At 33.5% G+C, this 22,042-nt stretch overlaps 1 protein-coding gene across 5 annotated transcripts in view; it reads right to left on the bottom strand.

Moving 5' to 3' along the window:
• The window catches only part of LOC106871954 (protein still life, isoform SIF type 1), a 1,491,364-nt gene that overhangs the window by 29,805 nt on the left and 1,439,517 nt on the right, over positions 1–22,042 (bottom strand). For all 5 annotated transcript variants that reach the window (XM_052966200.1, XM_052966198.1, XM_052966202.1 and 2 more), the window contains 2 exons: positions 4,635–4,793; positions 401–581 (listed from right to left, as the gene is read on the bottom strand). In XM_052966200.1, coding sequence (XP_052822160.1) covers positions 401–581; positions 4,635–4,793 — 340 coding nt within the window. The remainder of the gene's footprint in view (positions 1–400; positions 582–4,634; positions 4,794–22,042) is intronic.

Genomic DNA, 22,042 nt, shown 5'->3' with positions numbered 1-22,042 from the left:
TATATATATATATATATATATATATATGCATGTATATATCCAGCATTTTGATAGAATTATCTGTTGGTTATTTGCATCTGTGATATTTTTCAGTTTTAAGTTAATCCATCAGCACTTTTGATCTTGATTTTCTCCCATTTCACATGATCTTTCATCTCTAAAATTAGATGAAATTAGTCTGAAAATTTTTTTCTATAATAAATGTTTTAGTCTTTGATTTGCAGAAGCTATTCGAAATGTTTTATATTGACAATTATTTCTTATTAACAAGATTTGCTTGTGAAGAATGACACAAAGCCATTGCATTAACATAGCTTTCATGTGCTGACTAAGAAAGGGCTAATATTACATGCACACACAAATATATATTTCTAATAATAAAAGATGAAATTCTAATGACCTTTCCGATGAGCTAAACCTCCTGGTTTGATCTCACATACATAAACTTGTAATTCATCATCCTTATCATAGTGATCTGATAATTCTGCCTCCACTCGGAAGCCAAATTCAGGATCTGCGACTGATTTCGTTAGTTCAATATGGAACAAACTTTTCTGGCAGACTTCAATGGCTTCATATTTCTGAAGAAGATAAGAACAAAGATCAAAAAGAAATGTAGAACAAAACAAATACAAACAAAATGATACACAAATTAATAAATAAAAACATACACATACATAAACAGAATTATTACAAGGTATTAGAAAGTAAAGCAATTTTTCATTGCTATAAAGGAAAAAAAAAAACAAACTACACTGACGATAGAAAAAATATGTTAGCTTATTAAACATTACTAAAACGAGAATACTGTAAAAAAATAAGATGTTACTTAGCTTACCCATATATTACTCCCATTTATATAGTTAACCCCCCCCCTCCCACACACACACAGATGAAAGATACAGTTAAATCCTGCAGCATTTGAACTCAGAAACAAACAGCACTGAACATGAAACTGTGAAGTATCTGGCTCAATTTTCTATTATCTATGTCCCTCCTTTTGTTCAAATTTGTTTTTAAAAGTTTGTAAAACAGATTACTTAGATTAGATAACTTAACTTAGATTGGTTTCAGCCATTAATGGTCTAAACCATGACTAACTCAATACCACCACCTCGAAAAGTCTTTCAATTAATTGTTTTGGGACACCATGGGCCACTCAAGCAAAGAGTTGTTGTTGGTTGAAATGTATCCAGGTGTAGGTGGCTTATCTGGTATTTCCTGGAGGAATTTGTCCAGGTACCATTTGAAAGTTGTTGGGCCTTTTTCTACTTTAATTTCTTTCGGGATAACATTGAAAAGAGAAGGCCCATTTGCAGTGAAGAAATTGTGTTGCAAAGTTTTTATGTGGTGTGATCTTGACCTTTGTAGGGGATGCATTGCACAGAGGCCTAGTCTTGGGTAAATTGTAAATATAACAGCGATATCATTTGGATAATATTGGTGGAAAATTTTCCACATGATGCAAATAATGTATCACTTATGATGGCGTTGCAGAGAATAAATACGATATTGCATGAAATAAACATAGTATATGTGGGAAATAAATGATTTTCAGATTGATGAAATTTTAAAATTTGTAGAACCTGAATTGGCATTCATACCTACAGATAGAAAGCAATTTAGATTCTTGCATCAGTTTATATATATATACATACATGTATATATATATATATATATATATACACATACATATATATATATATATATATGTATACACACACATATATATACCCACACACATATACACATACACACACACACACACACACACACACACACATATATATTTATGTAAGTGCCCTGAGAGAAAAGTTGCACTGAAGAAGCATCAAATGTGGTGTGCAAGAAGAGAGACAACTGCGCTGGTATGGTCATGTGTTGCGTATGGATGAGGACTGCTGTGGGAAAAAGTTTCATACCCTAGCAGTAGAGGAAACCTGTGGAAGAGGCAGACCCAGGAAGACCTAGGATGAGGTGGTGAAGCACGACCGTTGAACATTGGGCCTCACTGAGGCAATGACTGAGACCTTTGGAGATATGCTGTGCTTGAGAAGAGCCAAGTGAGTCCGTAACCATGGCCTATGCCAGTGCAGCATAACCCGCCCATTTAAGAGTACCCTTCAATCATTGGGCAATAAACTGCATTTGCAAAGACCTGTTGAGACAAGTGAAACTATTGTTTTGGCCGATGACAGTACCGCCTGATTAGCACCCATGCCAGTGGCACATTCGAGCATAGTCGAAGCCAGTACTAGTGCCAGTTGACTGGCTCCTGTGCTGGTGGTATGTATTAAGTACCTTTCAAGCATGGTCGATGCAAGTACTGCCTGACTGGCACTTGTGCCAGTGACATGTAAAAAGTACCCACTACACTCTCGGAGTGGTTGGCATTAGGAAGGGCATCCAGCTGTAGAAACTTTGCCGGATTGGATTGGATTGGAGCCTGGTACAGCCTTCTGGCTTGCCAGCCCTCAGTCAAACCGTCCAACCCATGCCAGCATAGAAAGCGGACGTTAAATGACGATGATGATATACAAAGATAAATTAAATATAGAGATATTCTATTGCCAATCCAATAATTTATTTATATTACAATTTTACATTAAATACTATGAATATAATATATGACAACAAAATATTATATGAATAATTATAAAAGCCATAAAAGGCCAACAAATTGTTTCGACTTATATATATATATTTTCCTGATATACAAGAAAAAATATATAAAAAATTACATTTTCAATACAACAACTCTTATCTATTCAAATTAGTTGTTATAAAAAAATTTACTGTTTAAATTAACTAATAATAATAATCTTCTATATTTATTATTTTCTTGGAGGGATAATTCCATAGTAGATATGAATAGAAACCTAATGAAAATTTCTATCTTTGTTTACTTAATCTTTTGTAATATATGGTTCTAGGTCAACTGCTCGGTGACCAATAGCCTGACGGACAATTGTCTGATAGATATCTCCCCAGCAGACACTTTTACATTATCTTTATCTGTCATTTGGGTGAATCTTTCTGTACTTAAAAGCTGTATTTTTTCTCAGTTTGCTGAAGTAAAGAACCACCAAGCATTGAAAGGCCTTGGCTTTTGTGCCAGCAGACAATGTTGTAACAGCATATGAGCAATTACAAGAAAATTTGTGCCATGAAGCAAATTCAATCATTCATTACCTTGAAGATTCTTATATCGGTAGAATACGACAGTGTAACAGAGGCAACCCACTCTTTCCAATTTCTATGTGGAACATGTATGACTGCATATGAAATGATTTACCACGAATAATTAATTCCTTGACGGGATGGCATAACCATTTACAGGTGAATATAATGTCAAGTTATCTAAATATCTGGCGTTTTCTTCAGGTATTGAAGATTGAACAAGTACTTAATGACATGATCATCAACCAAATGCTGGTAGGACATCAGCCTTCATCCAAAAAGGGAAAAATATCAAGATTTAACAAAAAATATTGCATTTGTCTGTCAAGCAATTGTCTGCCAGGCACTTGTCAGGCAGTTGTCCAGATACAAAACATGTATATATATGAAAATATATATATATATATATATATATATATATATATAATGAACTTCTCCCAGCTTCAATCTACCAGATTCCCTCACAAGGGTTTGGCTGGTCCAGAGCCAGAAAAGAAAACACTTGCCTAGGGCATCACACTAAGACTGCACACAAAAACATGTGGGTGTGAAACAAATTTCTTTACCACACAACCAATAGCCATAGTGAGAATCAAAATAAAGGATGAGAATAGAATATGGGTATCATTTTCAGTTGCCGTTAGGAAAGGAAGAAAAGAAAAGTGTATATGAAGTGAAGATAACTTGCTATTGGTAACTGAAAATACACACCTGGATATTCTGATGTGTAAGTCAGTCAATTTGACTTCTAAGACATTTTATATGTGTTATCGAAATAACCTAACAGATATACTGTTCATTATAAAATTATCATACAATGTCCGTGATGTTAGTGTAACTAGAACACAAATGTTTCTAATTAGGAATCTTCATATGTTAGAAAACATCAAAAAGTAGATGCTTTGTATGGATTCCATGGTTAAGGTGATTGACTCCCCACCACTGATGTATTGACTTCGACAGATTCTAGTAGAATATGATCTGATTGCAGTCAAAGGAAAATGGAAAGAGAATAAACAGATGTTATTGCTAAAAATACGGCATGAGTAATCTAAGGATCTTAACTACTTCAGTCGGTAGAAATAAGAGAAAGCATAATTCTTTTTCCTTCTGTTGCTGTTCTTAAATGTCAAAATTAAATGTCTTTGTATTGCCCTAAATGTTTTTATAGCCTTTGTGGCCAATGAAGAATTATTATTATTATTATTATTATTATTATTATTATTAAGAAGGTGGTGAGGTGGCAGGATAGTTAGCACATTGGGCAAAATGTTTAGTAGCATGTCTTCTGAGTTCAAATTCTGCCAAGGTCAACTTCACCTTACATCCTTTCAAGTTTGATAAAATAAGTATCAGTTGAACACTAGAGTCGATGTCAGCTATTGTACCCCTCCCCCAAAATCTCATGTCTTGTGCCTATAGTTGAAAGGATTATCATTATCTTTAAAACTTACCAGCTTTTTTATTAGTTCACATCTATGTGGGATGCTGTAATTGCCCTGAGATACTTGTAACCGCACAAAATGATCAGCTGTACTAAGACCTCGTTTTGAGCATACAAATTCCAGGAGATCTTGAACTGTTGACTTTTCATCCACTCCAACCAATATTGTCTGCAAGAAAATATGAAATTGTTAGATATAAGCATTCAAATTAGGGATGCTGGCTTAACCACTGAAAACAGAAGATAATGTATAGCATATAGATGTAACATTGAATTTAATATATAGATAGTTCACAATAAAGCTTTGGAATCAGGTGTACAGTGATGCTTGCTTAGAAGCTGCACATTGCTAACATGATTTGAAAATAGCAAATCTAATGTGGGTACTACAGAACAATGCTTGCATAAAAATGATGATATAGCTACTGCAATGATTGCTTAAATGCAAATTGACCACAATTGCCGCATATGAATACTACTTGTAAACAATAACTATGGTAGCAGATATCTAGCAGGGCATTTATTGCACAGATTCACAAATATTTATATCAATGAAACAGTTTCTCAATAATACATATGTTGTTGCAATATGATTTATGGATGCTGCATGAACTGCTACTACTGGTGCAATGTAGCAAAGCTTAAATATATGCACTATGACAGCATTGGCTGCCATTAATAATTTTGAATATATTTTTAACAATAAAGAGGAACCACTAAACTTGAATTGTACTGTAGTGCATATTTGAGACATTGTTTAATTGAAAATATAAACATACACACATATGGAGAGTGAGAGCAAAAGAAATTGATTTAATGAAGATAGTTCATTCATGTCTTTAATAATCTATCACATGTTAAAAGAGTAACTAGTTTCTAAAATGTTAATTATCTTAATAAACAACAAAAAGCTGAAGTTTGGCTAAGCAAATCTTAAATGAAGAAAACAAATTTCTGTACGGGTTTATTTTATCCACTACTTGAAGCTCTAATCTCATTTTCATAAATTTCTTACTTATAATATTCAAATTTTAATGAAATACATTTTTACACTATCAAATTTTTGAAACTTTCACATACTTTCAGAAATTCTAGTGTATTAGTGTGAAAATTCAGTTTTGTTTCCATGAGCTTAATTGAAAGTTGGCAGTAGGAAGAGCATCCAACTGTAGAAACCACACCAAAGTAGACTTAGAGCTCTGGTTTGTCATCTCCTGTCAAGCCTCCAACCCATTCCAACAATGGAAAATGGATATTAAATGATGATGATATAACATAACTCAGCATTTTATTTAATATCCGATTGTAATAGGAAATTTGAATGTATATGTTGTTTGAATGAATGTTAGTCATAACAATGACTGAAGGAAATTATCTCAGGGAGCCTGCATACTAAATACGTACAGTTGTGTCTTACACATGTAATAGATTAAGTTGAACAACCTTGCTCAGCGGTGATTATCAAAGCAATCAGTAGGCAAAATTCCTTTAAGATTAGCAGATCAAAATTTCTGGACCCATCAATACTGAATAGAATTAATAATAAGTTTACTGATAAAAGCAATGGATATGTTTCGGTTTTATTGGACCTACTCATCAATGCATACTCTGTTAAGTTGACTAAACTAAGAGTGATTACTATTTGCTTCATTTCCAAATTCATTTTTCCATGCCAGCATGGATGACATGAATATATATTCTGGTATTGCTTTATGGGCGGATACCCTTTCTGTTGCTAACTTTCACCTGTTTTTCTAGCAAGGGATCTCTTATTCCACTTGATTTTGAAGGTGAGAAGCCAGCAGATGATTTGCTGGCAGAGGAAATGTCAATGAAATGGCTAATTGTAGCTTGGCAATTTTTGGAAAAGAGCAAATGTAAACAAACACACACTGACACACAGGCACTTACATCCACACATACTATACATATATATGTACATACATATATAAATACATATGAATGGCATCTTTCAATTTTTATCTACCAAATACACTAACTGGGATTTGGTCACTTTGTGACTATAACACAAGATACTTGTCCTGAGAGGGGCTAAATCCTAAACTGTGAGGTTGGGAAGTGAACTTCTTAACTACACAGACATGCATGTGCCTGTGTCTATACGTAGGTGTATAGAAACAGACAGACAGACAGATAAATATAAATATCAACAGTATGGCTGAGGGAAAATATCTTAGGAGCATTCTGCATTCTGAATAGAAAATATAGTTGACTCTCACACATGTGATATAATGAGGTGAAATACTTCAAACAACTGATCAAGCAAATAGTAGACAAAATCTCTGAAGAGTTGAAAATCTAAAACAAGGAACTGATATAATGCCAATAAAATGATTATAAAAGCAAATACATAAAGCTGATATGAACTTTTATAAAGATTTGTGATATGAGCTTAGAATAGTTCTGATGTATGGAAGAATAGTTTCACTGTAAGATAAAAAGAGAGAGAAAAAGTACTTAGTGAAATTTATTATCTGAATCAGATTGCCCTTTGCTTAGATTTTTGTATTATGTGACGAACAGTCAATCATAATTTATCTCACATATTTTACTATCTCAGCATTTCCTTGTAGACTCAATGTTTGATACATACAGTCTCAACAATAATGTTTCAGAGGAAGGGAAGCAAAGTCACACCTTTATAAATTTAAAGTGCTGTAATTGTATAAGAAATTTATATTTGTTTCATTTAGATAAATAAATTATAGTATGAATAAATTGCTATGTTTTTAATATCAACAAATTAAGTCTGCTTTCCCTCAGAATAGTCTAGATATATTACATCATAATTTTAGATGTATTTTAAAGAAATTAATCCAAATTAATGCTAGGTTAAAAAAACATTTCCCAGTCATCTGAAATATGTATACCTGACGTCAGTTTTCAAGTGTTATATATATATGTAACCAGGTGTATACTGTTACCAATAAAATATATTTATTTTTTTCCCATACATACTATAATTGCATATTTGTATGAGTAAAAGGGAAGCTTGTTTTTGTTAAAAAGTATATCCTATACTCATAAAAATGGAAATTTTGCCTCTTCACACTTTAATGCACATTTAAACATATACACCAAATATATGCATATTTATAGTTACCAAGTTGTTTTCTTTAAATTTGATTACAAATACAACATCAATATTTTTAATGCAGGAATAAATATTACTTGAACTACTTCAGGGTATGCATAGTGCTTACATTTTTCAAATGTATTTGATTTTAGATCATAATAGAATATAGTTCCTTTATCGTCAGAAGTTATGGATAATCTGATTCAAATAGCACAGTTTTATAAAGAAAATTGAATAAAGTATGAAAAATATACAAGGTTAAATCTTTAACTAGTCTACTTCAGTATGAATAGATCATTCAGTGAAAATCCACAGCTTAAGGGGGCCAATAGTGTACAGGAAAGGATGCCTCTACTCCTTCCATTTTCTTAATTCATGAATATTTCTAAATGTATTTATATATTTGAAACTATAGGACTGAACTGATAAAGTGAAATTTTATTCACCTGAAATCACATATAACTAAACTTACTAATTGAAACTAAACTCAGTTTGCTATGATCAATTGACTTGTTTTCACTGTTTTAGATGATTTCTATATGCATATTTTCATATATCTATTTCCTCATGAAATTATACTACTTAAATAGAAGAGTCCATAAATTCTAATTCCAGTTTTATTTTGATTATGCAAGAAAAAACACTAAGAGAAAAATTAACTTTTCATATTTCACAGTACCACACTTTATAATTACATTATGAGTAAAGGAAACAATACTTCAAAAAAGAATAAAGGTGTATTGTTTTTGCATTCTAAGTTAAGTTTAAAGTTATTTTCTACAGTATATTACAAAACTGACTTTTAATAATTAAAATTTTCAAATGTCAGACTAAAAGTGTTGGGTTAACCTTTACAGATTATCAAAGAAAACATTTAGCAATACGTAGAATGCTCCACTGAACAGTTGCTGTATAAAATACTTCTTACAGGCTCTTATTTTTATAGTATGATAGGAAATGACATAACTGGCTGTGAATACTGGTTCATGAGAACCAGCCTTAAGCATCTAAAAAGGGGCAAAAGGTGACCAATGGTACATGGGGGTGGAGAGCAGTAGAAAATCACTGATGATGTAATAAATAGAGGAAGGAGGAAAAAGAAGGAGAGAGATATGATGTGTGTGGTTGGTAGTTGTAAGAGTGTAGAGGTGGAGAAGGAGAGATAATCTCGTGTCTCAGGGGATGGTGATGAATGTAAAACATAGGTGTACAGGACAGTATTAAAGATGAAAGATGGATATCAAGGAAAAGCTGCAGTTAGAGAGATGATGGGTCATGGGGTTGTCTTGAAGAGAAAATTGGATGAAGAGTTTGGTTTTGCATATGTATACACACACAGTGCTTCCAGAAAGTGTTTCATTAAGTTGAGCTGGTCTTTTAAAGAACCACATTCCAGTCTTTTATCATCTGTAAGAGTCATGGTCCTGAGTCTCAGTCTTCCTCAAGATACATCCACATTAAGCAACTGGCACTTTATACAGCTGTGCTCATGCCTATACCAGTGTAGCCTTCTTTCTTGCATACTCCTCTTCTTCCTTTAATGCCCATTTTTTTTTCTCTCAACGACCCATTACTACACAGCACTGCAATTTGAATGCAAGTGTCATACAATTTGTTCTTCATTCTGAAAAAGACCTTTATTGCCACTAGCAATAGCAGTTCCATGAACTTTCTTGAACCCATTCTTACTCTGGCTAATATACTTTTAAAGTAACACTTCTATATTTAATTACATCTTGATGGTATCAATACCTAATAACTACTTCTAGTGAGCCATCTGGGCCTTTATGAAAATCTATGAAAATCAATGTGCTCATACTATGCAATATTCTAGTGCATTTTACATTCTCTTTAGTCTACCTGTGATTCCACTAACTTTTGTAAAAGGTGCTCCCTTAAAAGACAGCAGGTGATACAAATTCCATTCAATGGCACAAGCATGGATTTTCATACATCCACACTTTGTACTGGTTAGAAGATAAGCGTTGTGTAGTTAATTACATCATTAGTAGGATCTAGCAACATCCAAATATTGCTCAAAGTATTGGTGGTGAAATACATGCTTCATAGTCTCCATTGCCAGCTCAGTACTTAGTGTCTTTGCACGAAAGAAGAGATGTACAACAAGGTATCCTATATCACTTCTTCAAAAACCTCAGGTGTGGCTATGTAGTAAGAAGCTTGCTTCTCAACAACATGGTTCTGGGTTCAGTCCCACTGTGTGGCACTTTCGGCAAGTGTCTTCCACTATAGCCTTGGGCTGATCAAAGCCTTGTGAGTGGATTTGGTAGATGGAAACTGAAAGAAGCCTGTTGTGTATATATATATATATATATATATATATATATATATATATATATATATATATATATATATATGTATGTATGTATGTATATATATTTATGTGTGTGTGTCTTTGTGTCTGTGTTTGTCCGCCACCATCGCTTGACAACTGATGTAGGTGTGTTTATGTCCCCAAAACTTAGCAGTTTGGCAAAAGAGACTGATAGAATAAAATCTAGGCTTAGAAAGAATAAGTCCTGAGGTCAGTTTCTTTGACTAAAGGTGATACTGTAGCATGTCCACAGTCAAATGACTGAAATGCGTAAAAGAGTAAGAATAAAGAGTATATGAGAATGGATGTCCTTTGTACAAGAGAAGAAATCTGGATGATGGAGGATTACACCACTATTCTCAAAGTGTGACACCCAACAAGAAAGTATCATTAACAATGAGTAGGTAGTGCTCTCTAATCCTCTCCTTTTATGCTCTTTCAAGTACACATCAATGTTGTCTAAAATTACATCAACAAAAGTTGTGATCAGGAAGTATTTGAGCTGTAGTGCAAGGGAAGCTGATGTAACGATGTATTTGCATTTCAGAAAGTGGTAATGCTGCTGTGTGGGGTGTTATGAAATTTCCTATTCATGAGCATCACTTCAGTGTTATGTATCTGGAGGTTAATTCAGTGAATGAGAAAAGAGTTTACTTCACAAAAGAAATTCTGCTAGAATGAAATTGTGCTTTTACAAGAAATCTTCTCAATCACAAAGTACCCAGATATTATACCAAGCAAGAAGAGGAAAAGAAAAAAACATTTGCTAAGAAAACAGGGTTCAACAATCCCTGGTCACACTCATCAAATCCAGTGAAGTGTTAGTTCATATATTTATTATGCATTCCTAGCATTTTTGAATGCTTTTATTTCAGGCAACGTTTTTCATAGTGTTTATGGTCCAACCTTATTCTAGGATCTCAAAATATTTGCTAAATATTTCTGTGCAAATTACTATGAAGCTTACAAGAGAAAATTCTGGCTCCAAAGAATGATATTGTGCAAGATATTAAAACTATGATCATTCAAGAGGCATCAGACAATTTCAGATGGTACAGGTTATTTGACAGTGTACTCAATATTCTTGATTCTGTTAAGTATCCAACAGTTTCCCAACTCTCTTGAGCCCACTCATGTCTCCCAACCTAATATAAGACTGAAAGAGGGAGCACATTTTTATGTTGCTAAGAAATTTAGGGTGCACCAAAACTCTGTGATAGTCTAAGACTTGCTGTCAAAATTTTGTGTCCCATGCAATTAAGCCAACATTATCACTGATAATGTAAAGGAAAAGTTTTCATTGTATATATATATTCTCATCAGCCCATCAGATATGCCATTTCAGTTAATGTCAATTAGCTTCTAATGACACAGTCTTTTTCTCTGATCATGAGCATGTCTCATGGACAGTCCCCTAGGGTTGATGGAGCTGAACTGACAAGACCATATTTCTTTCCTTATCAACTCTGTTACACACTCATGACATGGGGCAAGCAGATATCTTTTCATCAAACACAAATCACCAAGCAAGAAATGTTTTCTCCAGTACTTTAGCTCAATGAAACATATTTCCATTCTATGTATTGTTTTATGTGTTGCATAGCGGTTTAGTACTACAAGAAAATTTATAAAGAAAGATATACAGATAGTGTTTCCTTAATTCACAAAATTAAAATCATCAACAAACACAGTCTCAAAAGTTTCATTTATCATAGAAGTCTAGAAAAGATTTAACTTTAGATATATATTTGTATTATAATGGGAAAATATATGCAAATATAATTACATACAAAAGCAACCACATGAAAACTTGCTACAAGTCATTTGAATTTATCAGAAACAATTGATAAAGTTATTTAGAGCATAGACAATGCCAAGTGCCCCTGCTAATATATAAAACTAAAGAGTAGACATTGCAGCATACAGAATAAAGATTAACAAAAAAAAAAAAAAAAATAGTGAGAAATGTAACTGATAATTGCCAGAGTTTCAAGGCTTAGTCACTTTTCTTAGAAAACATAAGGGTCTAGAGAATGATCTTGAGATCACAAATCTAAAAAGATGCAAGAAACCAAAAATAATATATGTTATGTATTTATTTGTCACCCTATACAATTCTGAAATATGTGTACTCATAAAACAGGATTTCTATTCTTGTTCTCTACTTGTTCATTTGCATACTACAACTTTCTAATGCCTCAGTATTTGAATCAACTTTTTCTTTGCTTTACAATAAACATTAAGTCCAACATACTCTTTGCTTTATAATTGTGTTATACAGATAACAGCATCGCATTCTCTGCAGCAACCTATGTCACTTGCAACTGTGTACTTAAAGTGTCAGTTGATTTCAAACGAAAATAATGTGAAGTAACATATGCAACAAACTGATAGGGCACTAAGTCTTAGAATTACAACAAAGCAGTTAAAATGGACAGTTACCAAAGCTGGACCCATTTATAATAAAGTAGTTTTTTTGTTTACAAATACAAGAGGGTGAACATAGTTGGTAACTACAAATATGTCACTAAAGCCAAAATTTAACTGTTGTTTTTGCTTAATGTAAAACCATTATTTCTTTCAATACAATATTCAAATAAGCTAAATTCTCCACTGATTGAGAGAAAATGTAATTTTTTGTTTCTTTGAAGCACATGTTCCCAATACTGTTCCATTAATATATTTGAAACATTTTTGTCTATCGTTTTTGACAGTCTTCCCTTGAGAATTCAATGACAGAAATTATGTCAATATACGAAATGTGGACCTGACAAGAAGTTCAGTTCAAGAAGTTCTAGATATTGGATTATGATTTGATGATGAAGACTACAACAACAATAGTAACTGCTGTAAAAATTGGTATTGCAAATATTGTTTCCTAGCAGGATATTTGTGTTAAAGTCTCAGCGGTAGAATGGGACATAAACTGTAGTAATTTTACTAAAATATGTTACTAGTTAAAAACAAAAGAAGCAAGCAGCCTTAAAAGTTTCTGGCTCCTTATTCTAATTAAGTTTCACAGTTAATATATTAGTGATCTACACATTATTTAATACTACTGCTACAATTACTACTAATAATGCTTCAAGATCAATGGGTAGTGCATTGCCCTAAGGAATATGTACATTATAAATATAATTTCAAATGCACAGAAAAAATAGCCAGCAATACAGCTAAAACACAACAGGGATATAATCCCAAAGCACAAATCAACCAAACTGATTATGAATAAAATACAGAATTGACTGTAAGATTGATGAATAGAAAAGAAAACAAATCCCCAGCTGCATGAAACCATTATTCTCATAAAGACATGAAAGACAATGGATGCTTGATCTCATCCAGTTGATTAAGTAAACTTTTATTGGAGAGTCTGTTTCAAATTCTGTAGTTTAGGGAAAGAATAAAATGTGATTGTTAAAATATAAGCTGTTGCTCTGAAAACAGCAAGCAGAAAATATTGAGATTTATTATACTAATCTAATCTCTATCACAAAAGTGAAACTGTAAGGGGCTGAATAAGTACTGATATCAATAAAGTGAAAGAATTGATATTAAATGGCCAATTTTATAACAAGAAATATATATAGAAAACTAGTCAGTAGATTTATTATTTATATTTAGCATGTGACAAGTTATGCAGTCTGATATTAAGAGCTCAGTAAGTTTGGGTCCACAGCAATGTCTTGATTTCTAGTTCATACATTTTACCACCTTTCTTACAACCTCCCTCAGAAATTTCTCCTATCCCAAGAAATCAATCAACATACAAATGGCACGTAAATAGCACCATTTGAGCATGATCATTACCAACGTCGCCTTCCTGGCACGTGAAAAGACATTCGAGCGAGTTCGTTGCCAGTACCGCTGGACTGGCTCCTGTGCAGGTGTCACATAAAATACACCATTTCGAGCATGGCCGTTGCCAGTACCTCCTGACTGGCCTTCGTGCTGGTGGCATGTAAAAGCACCCACTACACTCTCGGAGTGGTTGGCGTTAGAAGGGCATCCAGCTGTAGGACCTCTGCCAAATCAGATTGGAGCCTGATGTAGCCATCTGGTTCACCAGTCCTCAGTCAAATCGTCCAACCCATGCTAGCATGGAAAGCAGACCCATTGAGAAATACTAGAATTTAGGGAAAACTTACTCTCAGAGACACTGACAAACTTGTAAATTAAAACTGTACAGAGAAACATTTGTTAGATATTTGGTAGTTTTAAAGCTATCAGTTCAACATCTTTTATATCTGTCAACATAACTTGCAGTAATTTCTATTAAAGATAATGAGTGAAAGCAAATAACAATAGGTAAACAGAAAGTATAGTAACAACGCATAAAGACAAAAGATTATGGAGATCATGTTACCTATACCAAAGACTGAAGTCATTTACAGCGGATTGGAAGATGAGTGATTAGACTAAATAATAAACTGTAAAATGTGCTAAAAATAAATTTGTAAGCTATTTCATGTTAGATGTGAAGTGGGATACTGCTGACACTGAAATAATTCTTTGGAATGAACACACTTCATTTGATATTTACTTGGACAGTTTTTCACATTGATTAAGTTCTTCACTGAGTTTTCTTTGACTAATAGATATTTACATATAACATCATATAGTCTTTTACCTCTTAATGTAATAACAATTTACCATCAGTATTAAACAAAGATGTGCTTTTCCTGTACTTCTAGCATTACAAATGACATAAAAGACAAAGAAAGTAAAAAGGAAAGTTATAGTATTTGGAGATTTTTCAAGGGTCTTCTTGAAAAGAAGAATTTTCAGTTTTAGTGACATGCTGGTGCCCTAGCTGAATGGGTCACCTATTATTATAGGAATAAAAGCAATGTCTTGTCCAAATTATATGATGTGTTTGACCATAATACAATGTAATTTCATGTAAATAGAACTACAAAATCTTGAACTTAAATCATACACATTTAAATAAGGAAACAAATATTGCTGCTTTTGAAAATATTAGTTTTACATTACCAAATTCTAAAGGTTGAAAACAAAAATAGAAAAAAGTGACTAGAAATCTAAATAGAGATATAAAAAGTAAACTTAGGGTGTATATTTATCTTTAGAAAGTATATGTTTTTTGCCTGGCAGTGAAAAGTAAATACCATGTTTTTCTCTGTGTGGCTAGGATACAAAAAAGTGAAGTTAAAAAGATATGTGTTCCCTGAAAATACATACTACAAGTATATAGTACATCCCAGTTTATAAACTGTATAGTAAATCAAGAATCAGGTTGCTTGCACTTGCACCATCATGCAAATTAGCTTATCGAAGTTCATGTACACTATAAACAGCTATAAGCCATTGTTTTCTCTGAGATTCAGAGAAATGAGTAATCAATCTTTGCATATATATCATATTATATTAGGTAATCAAACTAGCAATGGTGGAGGATGCTCTGAAAGTATTGTTTCTAGAATAAAAATAGAGTGGAAGAAGTTCAGAGAGCTATTAACTTTGATGGCAATAAAAAGACTCTCTTTGAGAGTGAAAGGTAGACTATGTTGCTTGTGTGTGAACAGCTATATTCCATGGTAGTGAGACATGGGCTTTGAATGGAGAAGACATGTGTAGACTGGAGAGAAATGAAGGCAGTATGCTCCATTGGATGTGCAGCATCAATGCACATGTACGACAAAGTGAAAATGTATTGAGAGAAAAGTTGGGCATAAGAAGAATAAAATGTAGCATACAAAAGAGAAGACTACATTGCTTTGGACATGTGATGCGTATGAATAGGGACAGTTGCATAAAGAAGTCCTGATCACTGAAAGTGGATGGTACCTGTGGAAGAGGGAGACCCAGGAAAATATGGGATGAAGTGGTAAGGACAGCTCTTAGGGTGTTGGGTTTCACAGAGGAAATGGTAATGGAATAAGATGTCTGGCGATATGAGGTTCTTGAGAAGACCCGCCTAAGTCAGCAAAACTGAGTTTCAGAAGCAGTGTGTGTCCCACCCACACATAAGAAAAGTTCTTACACACCCTATTGCAACAAACCAAACTACATCTATATCATTGCTTTCCGCCAGCCCCCAACTTGTGTGTTCCGCCCACATGTAACAAGAAAACTTTTCACTTACCCTACTCCAACAAACCAATCTATATCTCTTCTCTTCCTCACATTTCCTCCTTCTTGCACTATGCCTACCTCTCACTCCCCAACCCTGTCATCCTGTCCTCACAGCCCTGTTTCTCTGTATCATTGCTATCTAGTACTCTCCCCACACATCACTCACTTCCACTCCCCACTTTCAAATCACTCTTCTTTGGCTCTATCCTTCCACTTATATTATGACCTTTGAACTTCAAGGGTATGCCCTGGCACTTGCCACCATCTATATCTCTCTCTGCCTTTACTCAACCATCCCATTTATACTCTGATCCTTGTCCCTTGTGAGTATGCCCGGTACGTTGCCACCATTTCTATCCTGATGTCTCCCACTCTCTCTCCTCCTGAACTTCTTTCAGGTTATGTATCCCCTTTGCAGCAGCATACCTGTTTCTGTCCTCATTCCTGACCCCTGCTCTCTCTCTCTCTTGGGAAGAGTAACCTTATACCTCCTCTACAGCAAGATGCCTGTTTCTGTCTCTCTGTCTCACTATAACATTTCATCATCTGATACAAGATCACCTCCTCCAGTGCCCCCTCCCCTCTCAAAAGATTTTTGTCTTGCAAGTTACTTGGTGACCCTGTCAGTGCAGGTGCAAATTAAAAAGCACTCAGTCCACACAATATAGTGGTTGACATTTGGAAGGGCATCCAGCTGTAAAATGCTCGCTTGTGTGAGTGCCACCTAAAAAGCACTCAGCCTACTCTATGGAGTAGTTGGTGTTAGGAAGGGCATCCAACTATAAAAACCATGCCAAAACAGACACAGAGGCATGGTGCAAGCTTCCACCTGGCCAGCTCCTGTCAAACCATCCAAACCATGGAAGGACAACGTTAAACAATGATGATGATGATGGACCATAGCAGGAAGATGATGCTGATGAAATAAGAATAGTAAACACCATTTTGGCAATGGTACAATTTAGAGTATGTAATTCAGTTTAGAGTAAGATATTGTTATTTATTTCTGAATATAAAACAAACATCTACAAGTTTCAGTTTAAGAAGTTAGAAAGCCTATTGATAACATTTTTTGCCTTTAGTCACTATATTCTGGCTAATATCCCTAACTATCCACAGTATTAATGTAACAAGTAATAGACAGAAATGAACATGATTGGTGGCATATTTGTGGATAAAAATCTATGCACTTCCATGGCAAAGGTATAGTAAGGTTTTATAGAAACTGAGTTTTTCAAAACGAAATCCTCATTTTTGCCATAAAATGATTGCAACTATGATTAGTCAGGTTGGCTCAAAATAAATTAACCTTTAAATTGGTGGCAATCTAATTCTTATTGCTTGTATCAAAACTGTTATACCGAGTTGCATTTTTACAGTCATAATTTGATAGTAAGCAAAGTATTATTTAGTCAAAATTAGGTTGAAAGTAAAATAATAGGTATAGGACAAGGAGATAGGCTATCAAATATAATATAATGATAAATTAAGAAAAAAAAATAAAGAATAAAAGAAGTCAATATGAAAAAAATTATTTCAGGTAAAACAAAATGCTAAATAAGACTCTCTTCATTTAACTTCATTGTTTCTTTGTTAAATGAAATTTCCATTGAATAAAGCACGGTAAAATGAGAAAATAATTATAGTTCGGTTTAAGCAACATTATTCTGCAAAATCACTATTATTCTGTAGGATAACTAAACTGATAGGAATATATTGAAAAAAAAAAAAAAAATGAGTGAGAGAGAGAGAGAGAGAGAGACAAAGAAAGAATTATCCTCTTCTTTAATGAATTTTTTTTATTAAAATTAACAAAACTGCATTTACAAAGTTTTCAGAGTTAACATTTGATCAAACAAGACATCTTTTGATTTGAATAAAACTAGTAGAAGGAATGAAAGGAAAAAAAACAGAAAGCAGTATGTACTCCTCAACCCATTATATTTTCAATCAGTTTTTAGAATATAAAGAAAAATTTGTTCTTTGTTTTTAGTTTTCTTTTCTTTTCATATATATTTTAAAAATTTTTCCTTTTCTTTCTGAGTAAAAAAATTGCAGTATTTCTGTAATTTGTTTTATTCTTTCCCTTTCTGACTTTTACTATTTGTTGTTGGAAACAACAAATGGTAATCTCCCTACTTGGTAGGTCAAATTTTAAAGAATCTTGATTGAAACTTCTCTGTATACCTTCCTCTAAATCTGCATCATTCAGTTTTGTTTAATGATTTCCACTATACATTTTAGAATATTAATTCTTTATGTTTGGTTAAAAAATTAATCATGCAAAAAAAAGTACCATGTGAAATAAAGAACAATATTATATTGCCACCTGTCCTAATAGCTATCAGTACATTTATGTCTGTTGATGTATGAATCAAATTTTAATTTATATTTTAGTTTTTTAATTATAATTTTACTTTAGCCTGCTGTAAAAGTGCCTGTTTTTTCATTTTATTTTAGCTAGTTATAAATGTTTGCTTGTTTTCTTTTATTCATTTATTAGATAATAGGAACTATCTACTCCACTAAATCATCTGCAACTATTGCCGAACAACAACATCCCAAAGAATAAATAAATTTATTATCAATTACAACTTTCGATTGCACCATTTTAACAGGCTTGTTTTTAAGTAGTATAGCTTTTAATTTAAATTTGATATTGCTAAGCAGCAATAAACTGTTACTATGCATAATGAATTATTAATTCAGTGTATATGGAATATAATAACACGTTAGGTTAGTATGAATGATAAGAATTAATATTTTAAAATACTTCTGCTTATAATTTAAATACAGAAGATATGGTATTCAGGAAAGGATGATACAAGATAGCTTGAAACTGAGTGTATATGAAAACCTTGTGTGGAAGGTTGTAGTCTTTAATGACCAGTTGCATTTTATTACCTCTGCCTTAGTGAAGGTATTGTTTTCAGTTGCATTTATTTGTTTGTTTGTCCATGGACAAGATAGCTAAAGAACCACTGGATGGATTTGGACGAAACTTTCAGAGATGTTTGGCCTCATGACTGGCACGAACTGATTAGATTTTGAGATCGATTCAGTACCGGACAAGGATTCTGGATTATTTTTCTTGTTTTTTACTTAATTTTTAAGAGCGGTTGGGCTCATTTTTAGTATTCTCATTTGAGAGAGCAGTCATGATTATTTCAGATATTCTCATTTTAAAAATCATCTCTGGTTAATCGTTGAAAGGGCATTGGTGTTGCCTTGGAGGAGGTTTGCACTCTCTAAGTGCTCTTGTTTGATTTGTTAACTGAAGAAATTGGTTTTACATTGTTGCAAGTGGTGCATTCAGTGAATATGGTTCAGTGCAAGGGATTTTGTATAAATATTTGATATGTCCAATCGTAGCGTACCAAGCATTTATATAACAAACTTTATCAACAAATTTCCCAGTGTATTTAAAATTACGAACATGTTTTAACTTCTAAATTTCACGGCAGCATTAAAGGTTGTTCTAAAAAAATGATAGCAATAGATGAAGCATTAATGTTTAACTCAGACCTGTATGTTACATATCAATGTATTTGGGAAGCTAGATTTATGTGAGTTGTTGTTAAGTGTTTGAATGACAATCTCTATCCCACACATATCCTCAAAATAGATAATCAAGGCTATTTAACAACAAACAATCATACAAAAGACATGAAGTTTATATTTAAAATTACATTAATTAAATATTACTAAAAAATAAAGCAAGCATTTTGTTCATAGGAAAAATAAGAAACTAACTTCTTTATATTTGTAGTGTACAACTTCACTACACTGAACTACTATTTCAATAAAACCATTCCATAATCAGCATCAACTTATTACATTATATTTTTATTGCAAGTATGTCACTTAGATTCAGATATGAAAATATTTACAAGTATAAATATGTAAATACACACATATTTAAAGTTGTTCATATATATATAATGTATGCTGTAACTTTCAGTAAGATTAGTGAGAAAAGATTTGAATTTATGTCAGCCTGTGATTACTACTATAGGTTTCTGGATGTATAAGATGTAGATTAGCAATAAACATATTCATTAGAAGCATAAATCTTCATCATCATCATCATTTAATGTCCATGTTCCAGGCTGGCATGGGTTAGGTTGTTTGAAAGTTTCTGCCAGGCCAAAAGACTGCATTGTACTCCAGTCTGTTTTAGCATAATTTCTACAGTTGGATGCATTTCGTAATACCAAACACTTTGCAGTTGATACTCTGTGGTTTTTCCAAGTCACCAGCACTAGTGAGATTGCTATTCAGCTTGCAAGCTATGGACCCAGAGGGGAGGAGGGGCAGTTTCATGTAAGGAGATGGGAGGTAAAAGTATGAGACAGCGCCAGAGCAGACCAGTAGCTGCATAATACTCACAACTTCACAGACAGGGAGGATGTGATCAGGGAGGAGTTGGAAAAAGATAAAAATATTGGTGTCAGAGTGGACCCTCAAGGTACTGGGTGGGTAGAAATGGAACAGAGACCAGGAGTGTGGCAGGGTGGAGATTGCAGGGGAATATGGTTGAGTGAGCAATGGGGAATAGGTGAGAGAAGAGAGACAACCACTGCAAAGATTTGGTAGGATTAAGGGATGGATGGCAATGAGTTAGGGGAGGTAAAAGGATCAAGAGATGACTGACAGTATAGATCAGCAGAATTGTAATGATAATACATTAGACAGAAGAAGAATGGAAGAGATAACATGTGGTTGGGTATGGAGTGTGTGTGTGGAGAGAGAGGTAAGTGTAGTGCCTGAGCAGAAAGAGAGATGTATGTCGGAGAGGCAATTTGGTGGCTCAGTGGCAAGGTGTATCATTGAAAGTGTAGGGGGAGAGAAAAGTATTAATGGATAAGGATTGAAATCATTTTAGGTGATAAGAAAATTAAGAGGTACCAAAGAAGATCTGTACTTAGGGAGATTCTCGGTAGTGGTAGGTGACATCATAAGAGGGAAGGAAACTGGTTGAAAGGGTCCAGTTGCGCATGTGCATGCTTGTTTTATATATATAACAAATGATAGGGACAGAAAGTGGAATATATCAAATGATAGAGATGTAAATGTTACATACTCAAAGAACACTGAGGAATTACTGAGATAGATTCAATGACAATTGTGTAAATACTGTGGATGACATCAGACAGCTATAGGCAGTGAACGTGCTTCATAGGCTAACTACTATGAACATATCCAATATTCAAATATATATATATATATATACACACATGCACAGTATTACCACAACTTTCAAAAACCACATACCACCAATCATCCGTTCTACTTTTTAATTTATTCTAGAATATATCAGTTTATTGTTTTAGATTAAATTAGTTACAAGAATGTTTCGATAATAAAACTGATATTTAAAAAAAATTCCTGATCCATCTTATTTATATATAAAAAATATTGCTTTTTGTTTTCCTATCAAAGCAACAATAATGTTTAAGTAGAAAAATAATGAAAAGATTGAAGATTCCTTTATTACTTTACTTGTTTCAGTCATTTGACTGTGGCCATGCTGGAGCACCGCCTTTAGTCAAACAAATTGCCCCCAGAACTTATTCTTTGTAAGCCTAGTACTTATTCCATCAGCCTCTTTTGCTGAACTGCTGAGTTATTGGGACATAAATACACTAATATCGGTTGTCAAGCGATAGTGGGGGACAAAAACAAATACATGCACAAATATATACATACATATATGATGGGCTTCTTCCAGTTTCCATCTACAAAATCCACTCACAAGGCTTTGGTCACCCCAAAGCTATAGTAGAAGACATTTGCCCAAGGTGCCACACAGTAGAACTGAACAGGGAATCATGTGGTTGGTAAGCAAGCTTCTTACCACACAGTCATGCTAAGATTGTTTTCATTTGAA

This window comes from Octopus bimaculoides, chromosome 3 (genome assembly GCF_001194135.2).
Source record: "Octopus bimaculoides isolate UCB-OBI-ISO-001 chromosome 3, ASM119413v2, whole genome shotgun sequence".
Classification (NCBI taxonomy): domain Eukaryota; kingdom Metazoa; phylum Mollusca; class Cephalopoda; order Octopoda; family Octopodidae; genus Octopus; species Octopus bimaculoides.
Note: the sequence above shows the minus strand (reverse complement) of the source record. Positions and strands in the feature narration are given on the sequence as shown.